This window comes from Arvicola amphibius, chromosome 5 (assembly GCF_903992535.2).
Source record: "Arvicola amphibius chromosome 5, mArvAmp1.2, whole genome shotgun sequence".
Lineage (NCBI taxonomy): Eukaryota > Metazoa > Chordata > Mammalia > Rodentia > Cricetidae > Arvicola > Arvicola amphibius.
Window position 1 is genome coordinate 83,754,596 of NC_052051.1, and position 22,901 is coordinate 83,777,496.

The 22,901-nt window shown below is 38.3% G+C and overlaps 1 protein-coding gene across 1 annotated transcript in view; it reads right to left on the reverse strand.

Moving 5' to 3' along the window:
- The window catches only part of Ckap5 (cytoskeleton associated protein 5), a 95,649-nt gene that overhangs the window by 33,061 nt on the left and 39,687 nt on the right, over nt 1-22,901 (reverse strand). The window contains 14 exon segments of the mRNA XM_038331140.2: nt 2,452-2,546; nt 3,309-3,494; nt 6,676-6,768; nt 9,157-9,267; nt 9,516-9,593; nt 9,596-9,631; nt 11,648-11,830; nt 13,280-13,408; nt 14,251-14,283; nt 14,285-14,371; nt 14,374-14,396; nt 14,499-14,613; nt 16,772-16,876; nt 22,732-22,845. Of these exon segments, the coding sequence (XP_038187068.1) occupies nt 2,452-2,546; nt 3,309-3,494; nt 6,676-6,768; nt 9,157-9,267; nt 9,516-9,593; nt 9,596-9,631; nt 11,648-11,830; nt 13,280-13,408; nt 14,251-14,283; nt 14,285-14,371; nt 14,374-14,396; nt 14,499-14,613; nt 16,772-16,876; nt 22,732-22,845 (1,388 nt within the window).

Consider the following 22,901-nt stretch of genomic DNA (forward strand, 5'->3'; position numbering starts at 1 on the left):
GTTACAAGCTACACAACATGAGTGCTAGGGATTCAGGTCCTCTGGAAGAATGCTCTTTAACTGCTGAGTCATCTTTCCAGGACAGAGGACCATTTTGCAGAATTTGTCCTTCTACTTTTATGTGGGTTCGAAGGACTGAACTCAAGCCACTAGGACTTAGCTGCTAAACTGTCTTATACTGGTATCCTACATCTAGTACAAAACTCTCTCCAGAACTATAGACTCATACACATATATATCTGCCTTAGTCACATTTCAATTTTTATGTCTAGTAGACATCCTACATATACACCAACTCCCAAACTTATGCCTTCCAGGCTTCTGTAACTCATTTCAGACCCACATTTATTCTCCCAGCTCTTCAGGCCCTCCTTAACTCCAGAATCATTCCGATTCAATATCTATACAGATCTACTTTCAAAATATATCCTTAAAAGTACAGCACTTTCACTTACATAATCTATATGCAAACAACTCCCCCCCCCTCTTTCTTTCCCCAGAGTTTCTCTGTGTAGGCTTTGCTGTCCTGGAACTCAGAGACCAGTCTGGCCTCCTTCACAGAGATGATTGCCTTTGCCACGAGAGCGCTAGAATTAAAGGCATGCGTCACCAACTGTTTCTTAGAGCATTATCTGAACAACGTATATCTCCCTGTGTGTTACTATCTGCCTTTTGACTTCAGTCAGATATTCTTCTGTTAAAGCTTTCTACATCCAAACGTTTGTAGTTCTGGGGAGTGAACCTAGAACCTCATACATGGTAGACTCTACCACAAAACTACATTCTAGCCCTACTTAAAAATGCTTCTATGTTTTCCCAATTTATTCAAAATGTTGAGGCCCTAGACGTCTTGCTCTCTTTCCTTCTCCAGTCTTATTTCCTACTATTTTTTAATCACATTTTACTTTAGCTATACTCTGAAAAGAATATACTAGTCATTACTTTTATTTTTGAGACAACATCTCAATATGTAGCCCTGGTTGGACTTGAACTCACAGCAATTCTGCTTGCCTCTGCTTCTGTCTTTTGTGTTGCTGGTTATTAAAGATGTATGCCACCATCCCTGGCCCTTATTGCAGCATTTTGTAAGCTACTAAGTGGAAGTGACAGCAAACAAATACCCCAGAACAAGGAGGCATAGAGAAAGTAATGTAATAAACAATATAGCATCTATACCCTTTCCTTTAATTCAGAATGTCTTGGCGTTGGCAATTTCCTAGCTACAATGTTAAGCTTTCTATGCTTTATTTTCATCATCTACGGGGCAGAGAAAAAAATACAGGCATATGAAAATTCCTCTAAAAAGTCCTGCATTGAACTAGCATACACTGACAGTTTCAGCATAGAAAGCTGTGGCAGGAGGGCTTAAATATTTCCAGGAATCTGAGACTACCCAAGGCAACAAAATGAATAGCTGTAGGCCCAGTGAGGTGGCTTGGAGGGGATAGGTGTTTGCCATCAAGGTAGGTGACATGAATTTAATACCCAACAGCTACGTGGTGAAAGAACCAATTTCTGTAAATTATTGTTGACCTTATGTATGTCCTGTGGCATGCACACCAACTCCCCACATAAGAAGTATAATTAGGCCGGGCGGTGGTGGCGCACGCCTTTAGTCCCAGCACTCGGGAGGCAGAGGCAGGCGGATCTCTGTGAGTTCGAGACCAGCCTGGTCTATAAGAGCTAGCTCCAGGACAGGCTCTAAAGCTGCAGAGAAACCCTGTCTCGAAAACCCAAAAAAAAAAAAAAAAAAAAGAAGTATAATTAGTAGGCCTAAATATAATTACAAAACAATCAACAACTGTGTTTATTTAAAAATAGCAGGGTGTTTAAACAATTAAAATTTTTTATTGTAGGATTTTATCCAAAAAAAGAGCCCTTTTAGGCACTAAATCTGTGTAGTAATTTTGAAATGTATCTAACTACATACGTGAAACTATGACAGTTTTCTCTGTGACAGCTATTAACTCTCAAGGAAAAAAAATAACTTAGGGACTGGCATGTGGCACTATGATAGAGCATTGGCATACCATGATCAAGGCCCTGGGTGCAATCTCTAGAATGTCTATTAAGCTAAAGGGCTTAATAGGCCTCTGCTATCAAGCCTAAGGATTTGAACTTGAGTTCCCATGACTCACATGGTTGAAGGAAAGCAGACTGTTATATGTACTTACCTCATGGCATATGCCACCTGCACCTCCCAAGACAGAGAGACATACACAATCCTGAATAATTTATATATATTAATCTGTATATACTCTTCTTTTAGTAGATATAAAAATGTAGAATACAAGTCAACACAGACATTTGAGAACAAATGTGCTTTGCTTTTATGTAAATTAGACAACCAATTCCAGTTCTTCAGAAATAAGCACAGATAGTGAAAAAAAAATTAACACTAGAGACTTGGCAATATATTTTATTATATTCCACTTTTTTTTCCTGACTTACCCAGAAAAACCAAATTCTTTTATTGCATTTGATAGCCAATTTAGAGTTTCCGACTGATTTTTAGGATTCTTTTGTAAAAAGGCCATTGACATCACCTGCAACAATGGAAAACATGATTAGACTTCCATTGTGTCTCATATTTCTATAGAAATGAACCATGGCTCTAAGGTAAATGTGTATCAAATATGATTTTTATCAGGTGTTAACTATATGAAGCTATGAACAAAAGATGTAATTTACCTTAAACACCAAGGTGACTTTTTAATAATTTCATTTTTATATTTTTATTTTATGTTTTACATTGTTGTGAAGGCGTCTAATCCACGGGAACTGGAATTACAGCTATGAGCTGACATGTGGGTGCTGGGCATTGCACCCAGGAAGAGCAGCTCGTCTTAACCACTAAGCCACCTCTTCGGCCCCAGAGGTAACAGAATTTTAAAAGCATTCCTGTTTGAAACTTTTCATTTACTGATTATTTTGAATTACTTTTTTTTTTTTAAGACAGGGTTTCTCTGTAGCTTTGGAGCCTATCCTGGAACTAGCTCTTGTAGACCAGGCTGGCCTCCAATTCACAGAGATCCGCCTGCCTCTGCCTCCCAAATGCTGGGATTATAGGTGTGCGCCACCACCGCCCAGCTTGAACTATAATGTTTTATGAGAAAACGAATGTCATCTTCTATAGAAAGTTGCAGGACAACCAGGATTACACAATGAGATCTATCTCAAAGACAACACCAAAAGAACCCCACAGCATAAAACAACTTTACCTAAGAATTACCTGTGATTTGTAGGCATAAATTAAAATTTGGGAAAATATGGGACAATGTAGGGAAAGAGAGTTCTGTGTAACTAACCTGTTCAGCTGTCCATGGCAACATACAAGCTTCAGCTATTGCTGTCAAAGCTTCTTTTGCATTGTTCCCACATTTCACATCTCCAATCTTGTCTACGAGGCCATCTAATACAATCTGAGCAGAAGTTTTAGAAAAATTTCCCTTTTGGGCAACCAAGGCAACTATGTGAAGCTTCATCTGCATTACCTGAGCAAGGATAAATATCAGAACATTATGTAGGGGACAATGACAATCAGCTATTTACTCAGCAACTGGAAGATGTAATATCTGTAAGATAACCAAACGATAATCAAAATTTTAAACAACTAAAATAATTTTTAAAAAAGATTTATTTATTAATTATGTATACAGAGATTTCCCTGCATGTATGCTGCAGGCCAGAAGAGGGCACCAGATCTCATTACAGATGGTTGTGAGCCACCATATGGTTGCTGGGTATTGAACTCAGGACCTCTGGAAGAACAGTCAGTGCTCCAAACAGCTGAGCCATCTCTCCAGCCCTCTAAAATAATTTTTATCCCTTGTTATTATACTAGCTAACTGACAATGAATACAGGGGAAAAAGCACATGCCACTCAATGTTTTAAAATATGAAAACTTGAGCTCCAGAGATGGCTCAGAGGTTAAGAGCACTGACTGCTCTTCCAGAGGTCCTGAGTTCAATTCCCAGCAACCACATGGTGGCTCACAACCATCTGTAGTTCTCTTCTGGCCGGCAGGCATAAATGCAGACAGAACACTGTATACATAATAAATAAATAAAATATGAAAACTTAAGAACTAAATTTCTTTTTTATAATCTATAGTGATATTTTATTTGTTTTAATAAATACAGCTTGCCTAAAGATCAGAAGGTAATACTAAGCCACTAGAGGCCAGGCAGTTGTGTACACCTTTAATCCCAGGATTTGGGAGAAAGGCAGATAGACCTCTATGAGTTCAAAGCCACCCTGGGCTACACAAGATCAATGCAGAAACAGATTCAGGTGGTGGTGGCGGCTCACACCTTTAATCTCAGTACTAGGAAGTCACACGCTTTAATTGCAACACTTAAGAGGAATGTAAGACAGGAGGGGACAGAGGCTCAGGGCTCAGTCTGCGGTTGCTCAGCCTTGGTAGAGGTAAGACTTCTTTAGTAGCTTGGCTGCTTCGCTTTTCTGATCTTCAGCTTGAACCCCAATATCTGTCTCTGGGTTTTTATTATTTGTGCTATAACAAATATCTTTTAGTTGATTTTGTATATATGCAGGCACTCATGAGACAGGATGAGTGTGGAGGACAGAAGTAAATATTTGTGTATGAATTTTCACAACAGCATTTGTCATAATCACCAACAAGTTCAAATAACCTATAAGTCTACTGATGAACAGGAAAATAAAATATGGTCTATCTATACAATGGAATGTTATATGGCAATAATATGCATAGGTGAACCACAAAAAATTACATAAAGTCAAAGTCAACACAAAAGGAACAATTTTATTAATATGAAGTGCCCAGAAGAGGTGTAACAATAGAGACAGAAAATATAATAATAAATGACAGAGAATTTGAGCTGGAGTGTAATGGAGAGTGCTTGCTACTAAGAATGGAATTCTTGAGAATGATGAACATACCCTAAATCAGTGGTTATCAACCTTTATAATACTTCCACCCTTTAATACAATTCATGCTGTAGCGACCTCCATCATAAAATTATTTTCATTGGTACTTTATCACTTTAATTTTGCTACTATTGTGAATCATAATGTAAATACCTAATATGTAGGATATATGATATTCGACCCCTGTGAAAGGTTCGTTTGATCCTCAGAGGTCGTGACCCACAGGTTGAAGACCACTGCTCAAAATCTGGTATTGCAGAACTATTACCATTGAGTCATTTAAAACAGTCTCAGCCACGTGGTGGTGACACACACCTTTAGTTCCAGCACTCTGAAGGCAGAGGCAGGCGGATCTCTGTGAGTTCGAGAGCAACCTGGTCTACAAGAGCTAGTTCCAGGGCAGGCTCCTAAAGCTACAGATAAACCCTGTCTCAAAAAAACAAGATATAAAAACAAACAAAAAAAAACTAAGTTATACTGTCTCAATAACGTCATAAAATATCTTCATATAATTTTTGTTAAGTCATATGTGGTAGTGCATACCTATAATCAATCCCAACAATCAAGAACCTGAGGTGGGGCCCAACATCCAGGTGTGGCAAGAAGAGTCTGAGAGGGCAGTTCCGCTGGCCTATTGGTACCCAAAGCACTCCCCACCTGGTCCAGCCTTTCAAATGCCATTGGCTGAAGAAGGTCCCCATTAGGGGACAACAGTTTTCAATGCCAGTCTGAGGCACATGATAAGAGCCTATCTCAAAAAATAAATAGAACTGGGGAGACGCCTCAGGTGGTAGCAAAATGCTAGCTGCACAAGATGAGAGCCTGAGCTCCATTCCAGGTATCCATGTAAATAGCCAAGCATAGTGGTGAATGCTTATGAGCTCAGTAATGGGGAGGCAAAGGCATGGGACTGCCGGGTTTGCTGGACAGAGAGCAAATCCAGTGAGCTCAAGGTCTCCGTTAGTGTATATGTATACATATACATACATATATATGTATACATATATATACATACATATATATGTATACATACATATACACACAATAAATAAAAATTCCTTGCTACGGATCTAATATAGAAAAATATTGGCTAAAATCAGGCATTCTTTCACCCATCTTTCAGAATGTTCAGCTTTTGTGAAGATACTACGGTGATAACAGAGAGTGGGAGGGATCTATGGAACATAGAAAAAACAGAGGGGGGTAGGCAGAGTAGCAAACACAGACTAACAAGATGCCAAAAATAAAACATACACATTCTATGATTATTTAGCATGAAGTCTATTTTATGTATACCTAGTGATAAACCCTGAATCACTTTAAAAAATCATTTTTTAAAATTATTACTGTGTGCATGTCATGGAGCATGTATCACTTCTTTACTTCTACCAGAGATTAAAAAAAAAAAAAAAAAATCAGGTCATCAGACTCGCATGGCCAGTGTTTTTGCCCACTGTATCATTTCATTTCTCTTTCTTATTTTCTTTAATTTTTCCAGAGAGGGTCTCACTATATAGTTCTTGCTGTCCTAGAACTCACTATGTAGACCAGGCTGGCCTCCAACTCACAGAGATCTGCCTTCTGAGTGCTGGATTAAAGGCGTGCGCCACCACTGCCCACTGTTTCAGTTTTCTAAACATCTCCTTACACTCATATTTTAAGAGTAATAATACTCTTAACCTCCTAATTACACAGATTGTCTCATACAATGCTATGATAGAAACTATTTCAGTAAAAGACAGTAATGTACAACTTAAAAATACCTGAAAATTAGTTTCTTTCCAACCAGGTTTTTTGGCTAGCATCCTCACTAATGCCTGGCATGGCATTTCAGTTCGCTCCATTAGTTCAACAGCCTATAAATAAAATAAGAAAGTCAGAGGGTTAAAGTCCCAAGTAAAGGGTAGATCCTAAAGTCACGACATAGCTATTTATGAAAAAGGAATGTACCTCCAGCTGGGGAGTTACAGAGGGCTCAGTTAGCTTCCACCGTGTTTCAGCTCCTAAGCCAGGTGCGTGGAGAATGGCTGCTGTACTATCAATCATTTTCCTAAACTTCACATTTCAGGAATTCATAGTTTTTCATTTGCCTAGTGTATGCTATTAACAGTGCAGCAGGGTGAATATTAAATTTTAAAGATGCACAAGTTCAGGTCTGAAGTACAGAAGTGGAAGATATAAGGATAAAAGGTTCCTGTCTCAAATTTCACATTCCTTTTTCTACATCTCTCCCACAGAATCATAATAACAGGATGTGCTAAAATGAGTTACCATGTTTCATTCATGTGATGGCTATTCTCGGTTGTCAATTTGACAACATCTGGAATTAACTAAAACCCAAGCAGCTGTGCACATTTGTAAAGGATTTCTTTTTTCTTTTCTTTCTTTTTTTCTTTTGGAAACAGGGTCTCTCTACATAGCCCTGGATGAAACATATCATGTAGACCAGGGGTGACCTCAAACTCAAGAGAGCCACCTGTCTCTGCCCCCTGACTGCAGGGATTAAAAGTTTACACCTGGCTTAAACATTTTTTAAAAATATTATTTATTTATTATGTATAAAATATTCTGTCTGTGTGTATGCCTGCAGGCCAGAAGAGGGCACCAGAACCTCATTACAGATGGTTGTGAGCCACCTTGTGGTTGTTGGGAACTGAACTCAGAACCTTGAAAGAGCAGGCAGTGCTCTTAACCTCTGAGCCATCTCTCCAGCCCCTAAAATTTTTTTGTTAGTTTTTTTTGAGACCGCATCTCACTATGTAGGTGTGAAGGATTTTTCTTAATTAACTCATTTAAACTGGGAAGACTCCCGTTAGTTCAGATCTTTTGAGATGGGAAGATCTACCCTTAATCTGGGTTGCAAAATTCTGCCAGCAACCTATATAAAGGACATAGAAAGATGGAAGCCTTTGTTCTCGGATTGCTTGCCTTCATTCTCATTGCCACATTGATTCATTCACTAGAATTAGCACCTATTTCTTTGAGATTCCAGCATATAATCAAGACCAGCTAAGACACCCAGCTCTGTGGATTGAAAAACAGCTAGATTCCTGGACTCTGTTAGTAGAACGTTCATTGTTAGACTATCTGGATCACAGATGGTAAGCTACTCTAATAAATCCCATGTGTTTGTAATGGGTATGTGTGTGTTGTGTGTGTGTATGCACGCGCATTGAACACATATCCTATCAGTTCTGTTCCTCTCAAGAATCCTAATACAATTTCAAAGTTTTGGACGGTGTCCTTCATACCAATATATAATGTGTTTTCCATTAACAAATCATGATTAAGTACAGAAATAGACAAAGACTTATGTAGTGATGAGCTGCGGGCAGTGTTTCCCACTGCCCCGCTCCCAGCCGCCTGGATCCTGCACGGCTAACTTTACACGCGAAATAAAAACACACAACCTGTATCTTTTAACACTGCCTGGTTCATTTACTTTCAGCCTCTTACTCACAATCTTGACTAACCCATATCTAATATCTGTATAACCACACGAGTGGTTTCTTACCGGGAAGAGTCAGCATGTCTGACCTGGTGGCTGGCTCTATAGCGTCTGGACCCCTGAGGAGAGGCACGTCAGTCTGCCTCACTTAGGAGAGGCGTGGCAATTGTCTGAGCCATCTACCTCACTTCCTTCTTCCTGTTCTGTCTACTCCACCCACTTAAGGGCTGGCCAAGGCAGTTTCTTTATTAAAACAGAGAGACTCTCTCCCACATCAGACTTAGTTATTTTAAGTGGCAAGCTCTGTTTGCTTATTACATTAGTAACATATAGCTTAAAAGTTCATCTAAGCCTTATGATACACAATAAGAACCTAATTTTCTTTAAAAAGTAATGTTTCAAGCTTAGAGAAGTCAGAATTTATAAGGGTGTTGAAAGATAACCACTAGGGTTATGGAGAGATGGCTCAGAGGTTAAGAGCACTAGTTGTTCTTCCAGTGGACCTGAGTTCAATTCCCAGCAACCACATGGTGGCTCACAACCATCTGTAATAGGATCTGAAGCCCTTTTCTGGTCTACAGGCATACACACAATCAGAGCACTGCATACAAAATAAACAAACAAACAAACAAATATAAAAAAAGATAATCACTAACCAGTTACAAAACAACAAAAAGTCCATCTTAAGTTTATGAAACATTTACTATTTATAAAACACAGCAACTAATTAATTTGGCACTTTCATTGCTTCTACATGATCTAAATTTTACACTCTATTTCATCCTTGTACATGTACCTTCTGGAATTCTTCCATGCAGGCTAGCCTTTCCTTCCAGTTGCTACTGTCCAGAAGCTGAATACAGGCTGGGGGAAGAACAGCTGAAGCCTTTTCTTCACATACTTCAATCTGCAAGATGGCAACATCATAATGAGAAACTATTTAAGGAACCAAATGGCACAAATATAAAAGTTACCCAGCCAAAATTAACTACTAGTACAGGTACACTATAGCATCTGAGCCTTCTTCCATAAAGAAAATTCTAGTCAAGAAAATATCTACAAGCAGCTAAAATTAGCAATATACTGTATGTTAAAGAATTCAGCAATTCCCTCCACGGCTTTAACTTCCTATGGTTTCTATTGTGCAATACTCACCGAGAGCTCTGGCTCCACTATTTCTTTGGTCTCCAATCCTTTCTTACTCTTTGTTCCAGTATTTGCTGAACCACCTGGTGGCAGCTGTTCTTGCCTTTCTTAGGTGGTCCACCAGTCTAAAAAAAAATTTAAAACCATAAACCACTTAAAATTTTATAAAAGTAGTTTTCGTTTTACATTTCTTATTCCTTTTTATTTTATTTTTTATTTAAATAACATTTTTCATTTACTTTACATACCAATGAGTTTCTCCTACCTCCTCTCTTCCATACCCCTCCCTTTTCTCATCTTAAAAATTTTACTGAAATGAGACCACCTCAAAAATAAACCATATTTTTATTGGTCTATAGAATTTATCAAATGTCAAACACAGAGGAACCTAAAGATCATCCATGGACTACCTGGCTGATCTTCAGGTTGCATATTAAAAACTTCTAATTCCAAATGAGTTAATAAAAACAAAATAAAAATGATGAACCTGGGCAGGTTGGAGAGATGGCTCAGTAGATAAAAGCATTTGCTGTTCTTAGAGAATACTGCAGCCCAGTTCTAAGCAACCACGTCAGATGGATAACTTGCCTGAAACTCCAGCTACATGGGTTCTGAAGACTACTTTTTTGGCCTCCATGGACTGTCACCAATCCACATACAAAGTAAGTCTTTAAAAAATCAAACTAGAAGCTGGGCATGGATGACACATGCCTTTAACTCCAGCACTAGGTAAGCAGAGGCAGAGGCAGGTAAATCTCTGTAAGCTCTAGGCCAGCCAGTTGACATAGTTCCAAGACAGGGCTATGTAAAAAGATTCCATCTCAAAGAACAACAAATGAACTAGAATTATACTATATTTACAAATTAATTTGAGATTAACAATCTGATCTCTGATACCTCTGATTCTATTTTTAAATTTTTAATATATTACTATTTCTGGTATGGGTGTATGTACACTCCTTAGCACATACGTGGAAGTCAGATAACAACTTACAGGACTTGATTCTCTCCTTTCACCAAGGGAATCTAAGGACTGTGACCTCAGGCCTGTCGGTGTTAGTGGCAAACACCTTGGACCTAATGAGTCATTTGTCCAGCGTACTTATTTCCTCTGGAGGTTGAGGGGAGCATGGGATTGGATGGACATACACTATATGAAGATCAGATGGAGACTTACAGAGTGTTCTCTCCTTCCATAACATAGGTCCTGGTGACCAGGTGATCAGCCCGGGTATTTACCTAATGATTTTATCTCTATAACCTAAACTGTAAACTTAAAAACAGTTTAAAATGTTACCACAATAGAAAAAAAGGCATAACTACTTTTATTTCTAGTTAGATTTTTAAAGAATAAAATTTTACATCTATCTATCTATCTATCTATCTATCTATCTATCTATCTATCTATCTATCTATCTATCTATCTATCTATCTATCTATCGTATATGTGTATACATACTCTAGTTCATGTACTTGAGTTTTTTCTCTCCTTCCACCATGTGGATACCAGAGACTGAATTCAAGTTATCAGGCTTGGAAATAAGCATCTTTATCCACTGAGTTACCCTGACAGCTTCCAGGCAGGTTTTATTTATTTATTTTTTTAATATTTATTTATTTATTATGTATACAATATTCTGTCTGTGCGTGTGTCTGCAGGCCAGAAGAGGGCACCAGACCCCATTACAGATGGTTGTGAGCCACCATGTGGTTGCTGGGAATTGAACTCAGGACCTTTGGAAGAGCAGGCAGCGCTCTTAACCACTGAGCCATCTCTCCAGCCCCCCAGGCAGGTTTTAAAAGAGAAAAAGGTACTTTAAAAAAGACCTAATACTAAAAAGAGACATAATGCTATATCTTTATTAAAAGCTGTTCTATTTGCAAAGTGGTCAAGGAATCCATTTCTTAAATTAAATCATATTAGAAGAACCACCACAAATATGAAACCCAGGCTCCATCATACTAAATTCTAATTTTGAAGCTATTTATTAAGCCAACTAAGGTGGCACATATCTTTAATCCCAGCACTTGGGAGACTAAGACACAACAAGTACTGTGATTTCAAGGCATGACTGGGCTACGCAGTAAGCTTCAGACCAAGCATGGATTAGAGTAAGATCTTGTCACAAAAATCTATTAACCTTAGTAGTAGGTGCTTTTTTTAAGGTCCTGGTTTGGGTACTGAAACATCCTTGTGTGTCTTTGTCCCCTGCAGCTCCAGATGCAGCAGCCCTTCCCGGTATAGGCTTGCAGTCCTTCTTTTCAGCTGTAGAACCAGCTTTTTTACCATGAACCAGCTCTACTTTTTCTGAACATTCTTTGATCTAGAGAAAGCAATATGAATGTTATTATGTTAAACAACTTTAAACAGTCATTACATTATTACTAGAAGTTCATTAAACCACAACTATACATAAGAAATTCAGAAAATTATGTATCCTTTTTTTTGGAATTCTACTGTGACATTCTTGGCACTGCATATGACTTATGCTTTATTTCTTCACAAATTAAAATTATAAAAATACCTACAACAGACATAATTTTGATGAAAAACGTTTGTATTTAGGGAAGTACATTTCTATATTACATCTTCTAAAGACTGGTTACTCAGCTTTAGTTGGGTTGTAATTTGAAAAGTGTTTTTTTCTACTACTGTATCACTGCAGCTTAGATTAAAATTTCATCAAACAGAAGTTGCCTGAAAACTTTGTTCTGAGCTGTCATTAGAGAATAAAGTAATACTGAGTTAATTATCAGTGTTTTCTTGTTTAGTAATACAGAATAGACAAAATTGGCAACAAAAAATTTCCAGGCCGGGCGGTGGTGGTGCACACCTTTAATCCCAGCACTCGGGAGTCAGAGGCAGGCGGATCTCTGTGAGTTCGAGACCAGCCTGGTCTACAAGAGCTAGTTCCAGGACAGGCTCTAGAAACTACAGGGAAACCCTGTCTCAAAAAAAAAAAAAAAAAAAAAAAAAAAAAAAAAAAAAAAAAAAAAAAAAAAAACAACAACAACAAAAAAAAATTTCCAGAGAGCACCCTCCAAAACTGATTTCAAATGCTTGCACATATTTGCAACATAAAATATTTTTCCTACAGAAACTGGCAGTAAGAGTCATACATAGTGGCACACACCTTTACTTCTAGCACTCAGGAGGCAGAAGCAAGTGGATCTTTGGTTTCAAGGCCAGCATTGTCTACAAATTGAGTTCCAGGACAGTCAGGGCTATACAGAGAAACTTCTGCTTATCTTTTATTAAGCTCATTATTTGATAATTCATATACATACATATACATACAGTGCATTCCAATTCCGGAAACACTGAGATCTACTCATAATTCTCTCATCCCTATTACTCACACCACCCTCCATACAATTCAATCCTTTCCAATATTAATGCCTTTTTTTTTTTTTTTTTTTTGGTTTTTTCGAGACAGGGTTTCTCTGTGGCTTTGGAGCCTGTCCTGGAACTAGCTCTTGTAGACCAGGCTGGTCTCGAACTCACAGAGATCCGCCTGCCTCTGCCTCCCGAGTGCTGGGATTAAAGGCGTGCGCCACCACCGCCCGGCTAATTAATGCCTTTTTTTAAATCATTCTTTAACCCATAGAGTTTAACCAGGGCCATCTGTGTGACCACGGGTATGGAACTATCCATTAATGCATGGTGTCCTGAACTGAAGACAATGTCTGCCCCTCCTCCAGAATCTGTCAGCAGCCAACAGTTCAACAGAGAGGTGTAGGTTTGCAAACGGCAATGCAAAGAGATAACCTACCTTGTCAAGTTTGAGTTTGTCAACATCAGCTAAGAATGGGTTTACCGCTTTCTCACCAACCACCTTCAAGGCAGTGCCCAATGCTTCAAATGCAGCATCTCTGACTTCAGGAGCAGAGTCACTGATGTGCTATACAGAAGTAAAGGTATTTAATACAAAGAACTCTTGTCACTATTAATTTTATTCTCAACAATAGTTGCTGGATAAGAATTTCCCTTTACAACTTACTGAGGTTAAGTGTAGCTTTTCTTTTGCCAAAAAAAGATTAACAGTTAATCTTTTACAGTCCTTCTAGGTTGAAGAGATCTCTAGTTAATCTATTTGCCAAGTAAATGTCATTTTTAAATGTAAATAGTTTTCTGTGATGTGTATGAGTGTTGACTGCATGAATGTATGTGCCATGTGCATGTCTGGTGGTGCCACAGAGGTCCTTAGAGGGGCACCTGAACTAGAGTCACAGACAGCTGTGAACCACCACGTCGGTGCCAGAAACCAAACCTGGATTCTGTACAGAGCAGTTCTTAGCTGCTAAGTCATTTCTCCAGCCCCTGCTAATGCTTAAAAAAAAAATTACACACACACTAAATTTATTTGTGTGTGTATATATTCATATGTGTATGATGATAGCACATGTGGAGGTCAGACGACAACTTCATGGAGTTGGTCCTCTCCCTTTACCTTCAAAAGTGATCTGGGGATTTAATTCAGGATGCTCGCATGACCTCTGAAACAGCCCAATAAATGCCTTTTTTTTCCTTTTTACCTTCTGTCCTAAATACCTACTCCCAATGACCCTCAAACACTCTAGCTTGACACTTATACTTGGCTATCTTGTTGTCCTTCAAATGTAGAACATAATAGTTACAAACAATTAGGATTCAGAGTGTCCTGCTCCTTAACAGATCACCATAAAGCCAAGCAGTCAATATACAACCAGTAGGAAAAAAGCACACAAACTGTCCTCCCATTACCTTAAGCAGAGCAGCACAAAAGGGCTTTAGTAAAACCTCTCGGCAAGGTAGAAGCAGTGCAATGACCGGAATGCTTCTTGCAATAAAAAGTGATGGTCTGTTGCTTGATGGTTGGATTTTTTATTTATCCATTACTGCTAAGACTCCTCACTGATGTTCTGTAGTGTGGTCCTTAAGAAGAAATGTCGAATGAGCTCTCTTCAACTGCAGTCAAATCACTATACTGGCAGTATTTATTAAGACAAAACCATGAGTTTTATGTTATTAACTTACAGTGAGGAAGATTGCATCAATTGCCTCCTGCAGGGCTTGCACCACTTGCGGCTTCTTTTCTTTGAACTTTTCCAAAATTGTTGGTACAACCTGTAAGAGTGAACAGCAAGAATAATATTCTGACACATATGAATGAAGAACTGTTGGGGCTGGAAAGCTAGCTCAACAGTTAAGAACACACGCTGACTCAGGTCTGGTTCCCAGTATCCACGTACTGGCTCACAATCATCCATTACTCCAGAACCATGAGATGCAATGCAATCTTTTGACTTTCACAGGCACCATGTACACATTTGGTATACAGATATACACAAAGGCAAAACACATATAATAAATTAATTTTAGAGAGCAAGAATGGCTGAGTGTGGTGGTGCACGTCTTTATTCCAGCACTCAGGAGGCAGAGGCAGGCAAATCTCTGTGTGTTGCAGGACAATCCTATCTGCATAGTGGTTCCAGGACAGCCTGGACTATAACACAAAGAAGCCCTGTCTCAATCACCCCACCAAAAAAAGAACAAAAACAAAAACAAAGAAACAAACAAGCAAACAAACAAACAAAAAAGAACAAAAATCAATAATGAAGCCTGGCGGTGGTGGCACATGCTTTTAATCCCTGCACTCAGGAAGCAGAGGCAAGGTGGATCTCTGTGAGTTGGAGGACAGCCTGGTCTACAAGAGCTCGTTCCAAGGAAATGCTGCAAAGCTAGAGACACCCTGTCTCAAAAAACCAAACCAAACAAACAAACAAACAACCACCACCAACAACAAAGAAACCAAGAATGAAATACTGACACACATTATAGAATTGCTGGTCAAAACTGTCAATATTAACCTAAGTGAAAGGAAAGCAGTTATGAATGACAACATATTCTTGTATTCTTGGTTCTATTTATATGGAATATTCACCAGAGGAATAGGAAGTATTCTTAACTGCCCTGCCACAGGTCAGAACAAATATTAGTTAATTTTAAAGAAAAAAATTTCAAATAAAGCCCAATGGAAACATCTTTAAGCTAAACAGTAAGTTAAATAGAACCACCAGTAACAACTCATATTTAGCAAATTAGTATCAATTTTAAAAGTAGTTTTCTGCCAGGGGGCAGAAATACCAGCACTGGGGAGGCAGAGGCAGGCAGACCTCTGTGAGTTTAAGGACAGCCCTGAGCAAGTTTCAGAACAGCCAGGGATATACAAACAAACCCTGTGTTGAAACATCCCCTCACTCCCCCAACTGCGACGCACACAAAGTAGTTTTCTATCTTGAAACTACTTTTAAAATACAAAAGTATAAAATATCCTTATTTTCTGTTAGTTAAGCTGAGTGTGGTGGTGCATGTCTTTAACCTAAGTAATGGCAGGCGGGTGACAATAAAACTGACAAATGCTCAGTTTTCAGAATGATAACTCATTCTAAGTAATTTAGACCAAATTTAGAGGCAACCAGTACTGGCCATAGTTAAGGAAAACATCTCATTTTATTAACTCTAATACTAAACTTGATTGGTACGTCACTTATACAAAGAAAATATATTGAACAAAATGCCTTCAGATTTCCTTAGAATAAATTCAACTGAGATATTGCTTAGTATAACCTGTATAAAATGTTTTAAGTAAGTTATCATTTATTTATTATCTACTTATTAACTTATTTATTGTTTTTTCAAGACAGGGTTTCTTTGTGTAACCTTAGCTGGACTGGAACTTGCTCTGTAGACCAGGCTGGCCTCGAACTCAGAAAGATCTGCCTGGCTCTGCCTCCTGAATGCCAGGATTAAAGGTGCGGGCTACCACCACCAAGATCACTGTTTTTGTAAATAGAAAAAAAACTATGAAACACATTTAATGCATTACCTTTACTTACAGCTTTACTTTTTTTTCCCTACTCCCATTTTCCATGTGATTCGGGTTATTAAAAACTTGCTTCCTCTTGAATCAGAGTGGCTGGAAAGACAACCTAGGCCCTTACACATGCTATGATGTTCCTCTAACTAATGAGTTATAATGCACAATCCTATAGTTTTACAATTTTATTTTAAGAACTGTAGGCCAAATGTCTGATTTCTATATGAGTTACACTGAAGAGATATAAAACGCAGTGAGAAGCTTATCTTGTCCAATATATACAGATCTATACCAAAAGCTGTTTTAAAATATAAAATACAAACTAGCCTACAATTTTTGGTAAGTTTGAAAATTTATATCTAAAAGGATATAAAAAAGTAACATTTTTACTTTTATGTTACTTACATGTCCTGCATATTGTCCAAATTTCTTCCTCAGTCCAACCGCCAGGCCAGTAAGACATTTTGCTGCCAAAGCTACCAACATGACGTTGGTGTCCTTTCCAACAACCTGTAAAGGTAAAAAGAAAATAGTCATAACCCTGTAAACGGGTACTAGAAATGAAATGTATTCTCAAAAGGATTCTTGAAAGATACTATGCCAACGATTATCAGTTGATAATTATTTTTATTTCTTACAAAAGACTAAAATTTAATCTTCATGGATAATAAATTTACAAGCCTCCACTATGTAGTTTTTTGTTTTGTTTTCTTTTTTTTTTTGAAGGGAAAAGGAAGGGAGAGAAGCAGAGAAGAGAGGAGAGAGGAGAGAAGAGGAGAGGAGGGGAGGGAAGGAAAGGGAAAGAAAGGAAAGAGAAGGGAAGGGAAAGAAGAGAAAAGAAAAGAGAGAGAGAGAGAGAGAGAGAGAGAGAGAGAGAGAGAGAGAGAGAGAGAGAGAGAGACAGACACGCTAACTGGGGATGTAGCTGGAAGTCTACTGTCATTACTTTGGAATAGGAAAACCACACAAACATTTCTGAAAGAAACAAAGTAATATCTCTGTAGTATTTTTTTTAAAGATTTATTTATTTCTTATGTATACAACATTCTGCTTCCGTGTATGCCTGCACGCCAGAAAAGGGCGCCAGATCTCATTACAGAGGGTTGTGAACCACCATGTGGTTGCTGGGAACTGAATTCAGAACCTCTCTGGAAGAGCAGCCAGTGCTCTTAACCACTGAGCTATCTCTTCAGCCCTATCTCTGTAGTAGTTAAACCAAGGAAGCATCAGTAGAAACTGCTGTAGGTACTGGCAAGTCGATGAGGACTCTAAATTGCAAAGCCCATTGTAACCATTCCTGTAATGGAGTTTCGGGCCTTGCAGCAACCATTTAGTCACATTAGTAATTGAGTTTTCCTTTCATTTCTCCGAGAAGACTCTCTTTCAGCAGTTTATATTACTTCCTTCCTAAAACCCCCAAACCCAACACTTATTTAAATACATAGGTATGCATCAATTCAACAAAACTGTGTAATGACTGGGCTCCTTCCTGGTAACAGTTTGCCATACTAAGTTGTCTATCTAAGTTGGTGTTAAACTGCTGTTTTACCTTAAAGCGCCCACAAATCTTTCTTTAGTTTTCTAGTCATTTTCCCAGTAGAAGCAACTGCTTTGAATTTTACCTAGTCCCTTAATTCCATAAACAGAATGCTTCATTCTTGAGTCTCTGCACTAAACAACCTCTAACACACAACACACATACCATACTAATAGTTGGCACTTATATTTCCTAAGTAAAAAACTAAAAGATTAATATTTATTAAAATCATGTTAGGTGCCACAATTGAATGCAGTAGGTATTATTAGCTTAATTTTGGAAATTTCAAAAATGAAATAGAGGTAAAAATTTGCTCCAGGTCACCAGTTAGTAAAAATGTGGATGCAAATCTAGGACTATACATGCCTCATAGTCATTGATATCATTATTATATTGCTCTATCTCAAAACCAGTATTATATGGTAACTCCATTCCCCACCCCCTGGTTTCTTTGTGTAGCCCTGACTGTCCTGGATCTAGCTCTGTGACCAGGCTGCTTTTGAACTCACAAAGATCCACCTGCCTCTGCCTCCCAAGTGTTAGGCTCCATTTTCTTTGTACGAGATGGAATCCCAGGCCGGCTGGAAGTGGCACATGTCTTTAACTCTAGTAAATAAAGGTTTTTCCTAAGTGTGTGTCTGTGCATCATGTGTATCTCTAGTGCCCAAGGAAGTCAAAGGAGGGCTTTGGATCCCTTGGAAACCGAAATTATAGACATTTGTGAACTACCACGTGGTTGCTAGGAATTGAACCCATGCAGGTCCTCTGTAAGAGCAACATGTGCTCTTAACTGCCGAGCCAGCTCTTCAATCTGACACTCATGACCTTAGTGGAACATACTGAAAAATCCTTGAACTGAATATGGAACATGCCTGTAATTTCAGCATTCAAGAGTGATGAATGAGCCTGAGAGTGGTGGCACACGTCTTTAATCCCAGCACTTGGAAAGCAGAGGCAAGTGGATCTCTTTGAGTTAGAGGCCAGTGTGGTATTCAGAGTGAGTTCCTGGACAGCCAGGGCTACACAGTGAAAGCCTGTCTCTAAAAAACAAGCAAATAAAGGAATGCTGAAGTGGTCAAGAGCATTTGCTGCAGAGGATCCAGATGGGGGTTAGGTTCTTAGCACCTACATAGTAGTTCATAGACATTTGTAACTCCAATTTTACAGGGTCTGACACCCTCTTCTAAATTCCAGATACGGGGGCTGGAGAGATGGCTCAGAGGTTAAGAGCACTGACTGCTCTTCCAGAGGTCCTGAGTTCAATTCCCAGAAACCACATGGTGGCTCACAACCATCTGTAATGAGATCTGGTGCCCTCTTCTGGCATGCAAGCATACATGGAAGGAATGCTGTATACATAATAAATAAATAAATCTTTAAAATAAATTCCAGATACACCACGTATGTAAGTTATATACATATATATTTATAGGGCGATATACATAAAACACAGTGTCATATACATAAAACAAATCTAAAAAAGAGAGGGGGGGAGAGAAAGACAGCTCATTGTGTTTAAAGCCAGTCTAGTCTACAAGTCTGAGTTGTATAGAGAGACACTGTCTGGATAAAAAAAGCAATCTGAGTCTATTTATTTCAAGTGAAAAATAGAAGGGGAGATGGTAAAGAAAGAACTGTGGGTTTTTCTTCTTTTTATGGAAGACCTTTACTTGACAGATGAGGAAAGTGATTAGTCTCAGTGGCTTCTGTGCTGGAACAGGAAAAGATTAGCTCAAAATTCCAATTTAATATATATTTTTTTCCCTGTAATTAAAAGTGCTAGCCAGGTATGCCCCAGTCCCAGCAACTCAGGAGGTTGAGGCTGGAAGATTTACAGGAGTCCATGAATTCTAGACCAGCCTTGGCAACATAGCAAAATCATAATCTCAAAAAATAAAGTATTATTGCTTTTCTTATTATTTGGACCTACAATGTCAAAATGCAATATTCTTGTAATTACTTAACACTAAGTCTTATTTATTTTTGATACAGGGTCTCACTATGTGAGGTTGCCCTAGAATTCACTATGTAGACTAGGCTAGTCTTAAACTCTACCTGCCTCACCATGCCCCGTCAATTAGTATCTATCTCTAAAAAGTAATGTAAATCACCAGTCAATAGTAGTTGAGACAAAAATATGCTGCTAAAGAGGAAAGAAAAATGAAACTAACCAGCAAATATGTCAAAAAATAATGAGTAAGACCAGGCTTGGTGGTGTGTCTTTAGTCCCAGCACTAGCAAGAAAGTAGGAGATGGAGATGAAGTCTCTGAGTTCTTCGAGTTTTGGGCCAGTCTGGTCTACATAGCAAAACCCTGTTTCAGACAGAGATAGGGTGGGAGGGTAGAGTGGGGGATGGGGGAACCTAACCAGACTTGGCAGTACATGCCTATAACTCTAAGACTCAGATAAAGGTAGGACCAGAATTTATAAGAGCTCTAAGTTATAAATAGTAACTTGGAAGCCAGACTGGGCTGCAAGTGATAAAACAAAACAAATAAAAACCCCCCAAACAAAACAAAGTATAGTGATGTTTTATTTATATTTTATAAATAAAGCTTGCCTAAAGACCAGAAAGCAAAACTAAGCTTCTACAAGTCAGGCAGTGGTGTGGTGCACCTTTAAAAGACAGAACCACGAGGTGGTGGCTCACACCTTTAAACCCAGTACTAGGTAGTCACGCCCTCTAATCCCAGCACTAGAGACAAATACAAGGAGGGATGAGAAAGGAACTTGCTCTTTTTCTTTCAGACTGAGGATTTCTTAGAGGTAAGACTTCTTTAGTGGCTTTGCTACTTAGCTTTTCTATCTTCATGTCAAACCCCATACCTGTCTCTGGGTTTTTATTATTCGTGCTACAATAAAGGGCCCCCAACAAAATCAGGAACATATAAAATATGGAGAAAATATAATAAAATACTATAAATATAAAATCTTAATCTGAAGGGTGACAAAAATATGTTCATAAATTATTATAAGTCAGGTAACAACTCAAAAGACAGATTATTTCAGCTAAGCATGGTGGCTCATACAGATAATCTTAATATAATTTTATTACTCAGGAAACTGAAGCAAGAGGATCATCAGGAGTCTGGGCATGATCAGTTCCAGTATAACAAGCAATACAGACACACACACACACACACACACACACAAAAAAAAAGCGGAGGAAGGCACGACCTTGTTGTAGAAATACCATATGGAATTTCAAAATGAGTAATTCTTCCCACAGTGGGAATTACTTGATTTAGGTATCATAAAGAAAAGGAATTATCAATGGAGGGAAGAGGAATCAATGTGCATCTTAATCTTTAAGTTTCCTTCTTCTATTTTACCACTCCTATTTTGCTGTCATTGTAAAGTTAACAATATGCATTCCAGTTTGTATATTTGTACATGTTCATAAAATCAAATATAAAAATTTAAATGTTATAAATAGTAACAATTTTATTTTCATTTGTTTGCAGACTTTGACTATTCTACCTATTCCCTTCATCTGAAGAAAAAAAGGGTTTTGTTTTATTTTTTGTCTCTAAAAAGCCATGTAGCTCTGGCTGTCCTGAAGCTCACTATATATAGATCAGGCTGGCCTCAAACTCACACAGACCCACATGCCTCTGCCTCCCGAGTGCTGGGATTAAAGGCCTGTGCCACCACCACACCCAGCAGGAAAGTAGTTTTTACTGCTATCTAAAGCATCTCACAAATTTTCCCATGTCTATTTAAATACAAATCCACTGGATGGGACCGTAGCTCACTGGTACAGAATGCTCAACAAGACTCTGGTGGGTTTGATACCCAGAAATACCAAAAGGAAAATATAAAGTTGAGAGAGAGAGAGAGAGAGAGAGAGAGAGAGAGAGAGAGAGAGAGAGAGAGAGACTCACTCTCTGAACAAAACAGTGAGAGATTACATGTTTTACACAATTTACATGGCCTATATTGTTAAGAGACGAATGCTGAAGTTCCATGTTTTGAAATTTGAAAAAACTGGAAGAAATTACATCTATATCCCAAGCAAGACTACATGAAGTCCAAGAATAGTCTTTCTTAAAAAGCTAATATCCTAACATGTAGATATCAATCACTAAGGAAATCAAAGATATTTTGTGTAACATTCTGAGAATCAGAATACAGAGTAATAAAAAAGTACTGGTAAAAATTACAAGCTACCAGAACCTCATTTTTCCTTTCGCAGTGTCTTTTTTCTTTCCCACTCCTAGGATTCAGGTCTGTTGAACTCTTTTTTTCCCCATAGGCAATTAATTCCCGTTTTTTTTAGAAATCTGATAGCTGGGTACTGTGGTTCATGCCTTTAATCCCACCACTGGTGAGGCAGAAAGAAAGGCAGGTGGATCTACGTTGAGTTCAGGCCAGCCTGGTCTACACAACAAGCTCCAGGACAGCCAAGGTTACATAGTGAGACCCTGTCTCCTGAACAACCACCAATTAAATCAATTGAGATGTTTCCACACAGAAAACAGAAAGTGAAAATGTGACAGGAGTGTCCCACATTTTGCCTGGCATTCTGATCTACTACAGTCTGGTATCATTCACTACTTGACATAGCTCATCTTATAAAACTATAAGACTTGGCTTTAGATCAGCAAGATTCTATTTTCTTTGATAGTTAGTAGAGGCTAACAGTGCCACATTAAATACAGTGTTAAGATAAAACCAATTCCTCTAAAAGGACTGTAAAGTTTTTAAATTATTAATGGCAATATTTTGTGATGTAAAAGTAAGAGAACAACGAAACAAAAGCCCACTGATGGAGAATTCCAGTGTCGTGTCTGCTCAGACACCAATGCTGAAGCTCCTCTCATTTACCTTCTTTAACGCTTTGACTAAATCCGCATAATCGCCGGCTTCCAGCTTGGGGTTTTTCACTAGTACTTCTACAGCCTCTAAGGCTTCTTTTCTCTCTTGCCATTTTTTTGCCTCCTAAAAAGAGAATATAAATCACTGAGGAACATAAAATAAGAATAGAATAAATTTCT